The sequence below is a fragment of the Anomaloglossus baeobatrachus genome, chromosome 4, assembly GCF_048569485.1.
Source record: "Anomaloglossus baeobatrachus isolate aAnoBae1 chromosome 4, aAnoBae1.hap1, whole genome shotgun sequence".
NCBI classification, from domain to species: Eukaryota; Metazoa; Chordata; class Amphibia; order Anura; family Aromobatidae; genus Anomaloglossus; species Anomaloglossus baeobatrachus.
The window spans coordinates 635,771,779-635,775,472 of record NC_134356.1 but is presented as its reverse complement, the minus strand read 5'-3'; the positions used below and the strand labels follow the sequence as shown (position 1 = coordinate 635,775,472).

At 51.3% G+C, this 3,694-nt stretch overlaps 1 protein-coding gene across 1 annotated transcript; it reads left to right on the top strand.

Annotated features, from left to right (window-relative positions):
• Positions 1-247: 247 nt before the first annotated feature.
• On the top strand, positions 248-3,290 carry LOC142301975 (protein phosphatase 1 regulatory subunit 3C-like). Its single transcript, XM_075343041.1, has 2 exons — positions 248-447; positions 1,495-3,290. The coding sequence occupies exon 2, from the start codon at positions 1,517-1,519 to the stop codon at positions 2,186-2,188; it is 672 nt and encodes a 223-aa protein (XP_075199156.1). The 5' UTR covers positions 248-447; positions 1,495-1,516; the 3' UTR covers positions 2,189-3,290.
• Positions 3,291-3,694: the final 404 nt, after the last annotated feature.

Sequence of the window (3,694 nt, the reverse complement as noted above, 5' to 3'; positions counted from 1 at the left end):
TAGTCCCTCCTCCTGTCGCTGGGATTACCGCCAGGCACCACAGATCACATCAGGCGGACACGTGCGGATCTCCTGATGACGCAGGACGCAGCGTGCGCACTCCGGGCTCACAGACAGGTCAGCGCTCACTGCCTCGCTCCACTAGACCCGCCCATCCAGCTTTTTATTGGTTACTGGAAAAACGAGCCCTTTGTGATTGGTCACAATTCTCTAGCTCACATGATACATTAGCCGGCGGTCGGAGCTGCTGCTGCTTTACTTGGCGCAGGTCGCCGGAGGGAGAGGAGCGCAGTGCGGCTGGTCTGATAGAGAGCAGTGGGCTGTGCTGTGCTCCACGTGGACAACACTGTGCGCCCCCCAGAAGCATCCGGTGTAGCCCGGCCACTGTGCGCTGTATCTCACCGGGTCTGATCGCTGCAGCTCCAGTTATTCCAGATTCCTCTATAGGTGAGTGCTCGGGGCTTTGTTTCCTAAAGTTTATATTATGTTTAGTGCAGTAATGTAGGTACTTTAGTTACTCCAACAGTGCAATAGTTTATAGTGTTCCCCCCCCCCCCGTCACACTGCCGCACCCCCTCCACTGTACCCCTCACACACTATAAATCACCCCTGCTTCATCCCCCTCCACGCTGTACTCACCCCCTGCCCATGTTGCCTCATTACCCCCCCCCCGCACACTGACTCACCCCCTCCTCATCCCCCTCCAAACTGTACCCACCTCCTGCTCACACTGCCTCATTCTCCCTCCACTGTACCCCCCCCCCGCCCACACTGCCTCATTTCCCCTCCACTGTACCCCTCACACACTATACATCACCCCTGCTTCATCCCCCTCCACGCTGTACTCACCCCCCCCCTGCCCATGTTGCCTCATTACCCCCCCCCTCCGCACACTGACTCACCCCCTCCTCATCCCCCTCCAAACTGTACCCACCTCCTGCTCACACTGCCTCATTCTCCCTCCACTGTACCCCCCCCCCCGCCCACACTGCCTCATTTCCCCTCCACTGTACCCCTCCATACTACCTAATTGCCTCCACTGCATTCCTCCCATGCACACTGGCTCACCCAATCCCTATCCCCTCCCCTGTGTACAAACCCCCCTCCTTTCCCTGCCCACAATGCCTCATCTACCCCCCCCCCACTCTCCCCTCCACGTTGTACCTATGCCCCCTCCACTATACTCATCCCCACACACTGCCTCATTCTCACCCCTTCCCACAGGAGGTTGATGCCAGTGAAAGTTGAGTTCACACTATAAGGGTTTTTTTGGGGGGGGCAGAAATGCTCCAAAAATCCTGAGTCTTGATGGCACAGTTGGAGAGCTTCTGAAGACTTGGTGTGAACACACGCTTGTGAGCTGTGGGGGGAAATCTGTTATGGAATGACTTTGTTTTGCTTATTGAACCCCTTTATGGTTACCCCCAACCCAGAGGTGATGCTTGAAGCTTGTTTTACATTAGGCATTAACATGTGTATGATCTTTTGTCCTAGGGCTTCTACCTCTACCTACAGGATGCCTGGAGACTTCTCCATGTGCTTGTGTGTCAACCCCGCTCCTACACACCACCTTCGACTCCATGCGGCTAAGTCACTCCGGCCATGTTTGGCTCCAAGCCCTCGCCTTCCGGTTCCACGTAAGAAAGGCGTGGTCTTTGCCGATGCTGTGGGACTGGCCCTCACCACCGTACGTCACTTCTCATGTCCGTTCTATGATGAAGATCCGCTGGGGTTCGCCATGGCTTCGTTAAGAGCCCTGCGCCCAATTTACAACTCAATCTTTATTCTGGACTTTCACCCTCCTGGCGAAGACTACACCAGTTTCCGGGCTAGGCTCACACGGCAGCAGGTTTGCCTGGAGCAATGCGCCGTCCAGGGACCTGCAGTGGCCGGCACGGTGCGCGTGCGCAATATTGGCTTTGAGAAACGGGTAACTCTTCGGGTCAGCTACAACAACTGGAAAAGCCACTACGACCTTCCGTGCTCTTATCTGCGGGATCCCTGCGGAGGAGAGGAGACGGACACGTTCTCGTTCAGGCTCCCGCTGCTTCTCGTCACCAAGATGGCTGAGTTCTGTATTTGTTTTTGGTGCCAGGGAGCAGAACACTGGGATAATAACGAAGGGAGGAATTATGTTGTGAGAAGGGAGGAAGATCGCCACAGCTTTATAGAAATCAACTTATGGTGAAACGGGTCTGATGGAAACCAAACGTGAAAGCGCTGGAACGAGAAGTGTCATATAACACCCACCTTCTTGTAGATCAAGAGGGCATCGGGGATGGAAACTCTCCCAGATATGGTTGTAGAGTAGATACCAGGCTACTACAATCAGTCGTGTGATTGCCGGGCAGTTTTTGTGCTATATATACACTCGCAATTTTGTATTTTGTTGGCTTCACCAGTGAAGAATCCAAAGTGATTCCCAACAGCCCATCTTCATTCTTCATCACTTAATCTGAGGTGTCCAACTCTTGGTATGAGAAATGGTTGTAGACCTAAGTAAAGGGATCTACAGCCTTAGTCATCCAGCTGCTGTAAAACTACATCTCCCAATGTGCATCGGTGGCTCCACCAGCCTGGGGCTCGCAAGTATTTCTAGGAGTTGTAGTTTAAGTGCCTGAAGGTTGCTGATCAGTGGTGAGCGGGCACTACCATGCTCGAGTGATTGTAACTGCTAGTGATGAGTGGGCACTACCGTGCTCGGGTACTCGTAGCTAGTGCTGAGCGAGCACTACCATGCTTGGGTGCTCAGTACTTGTAACTAGTGATGAGCGGGCACTACCATGGCTGGGTGCTCAGTACTCTTAACTAGTGATGAATGAGCACTACCATGCTTGGGTAGTTGGAACTAGTGATGAGCGGGCACTACTGTGCTTGGGCCTCATAACGAGTAGTTGGATGCTTGTATGGGTTTGACTCAAGTACTGAATATAATGGAAGTCAATGGGGAACGCTAGCATTTTTTTTCTAGGAAATATTCACGAAAAAAATGCTTGAGTCCCCCATTGACTTCCATTATATACTCTGTACTAGTCGTGCCCATCTGAGCATCCAACTGCTGGTTAGGAGTACAGAGCATGGTAGTGCCCGCTCATCACTAGTGCTGATCCCTGTCTTGGTGCCATCCAGAATCCTTACCAGGGTATAAGATGTATTGAAGCTGTGGTGAGATCCAGGTTTTCACGCTCCTGTAAAATCCTGTACTTGATAACATTGAATAAACCTGTTGTAGGGGAAAGATGTTTTTTACTGTTTTTACTGCAAATCGAATAAACGTTCGTTGAACCTTTTAGTATTTTGTGCACTTTTTTTTTTTTTTTTTGCATGCATATTTAATGAGATTTTTAATAATAACCTGACTATGGAAACAAAATGTAAGAAAAGTAAACTTCTTCAGCGCTCTATTGGGAGACCCAGACGATTGGGGTATAGCTACTGCCCTCTGGAGGCCACACAAAGCACTACATTAAAAGTGCAAGGCCCCTCCCCCTCTGGCTATACCCCCCCGTGGTATCACGGGTTCTCCAGTTTTAGCTTTGTGTGCGAAGGAGGTCAGACATTCCATGCATAGCTCCACAGATTTTAGTCAGCAGTAGCTGCTGACTGTTTCGGATGGAAGAAAAGAGGACACATATAGTGTTCCCAGCATGCTCCCTTCTCACCCCTGGATGGTGTTGTAAGGTTGAGGTACCTA

Bases quoted from the DNA above. Each gene is read 5' to 3' on its own strand.
- LOC142301975 (XM_075343041.1), top strand. From the start codon at position 1,517: ATGCCTGGAGACTTCTCCATGTGCTTGTGTGTCAACCCCGCTCCTACA.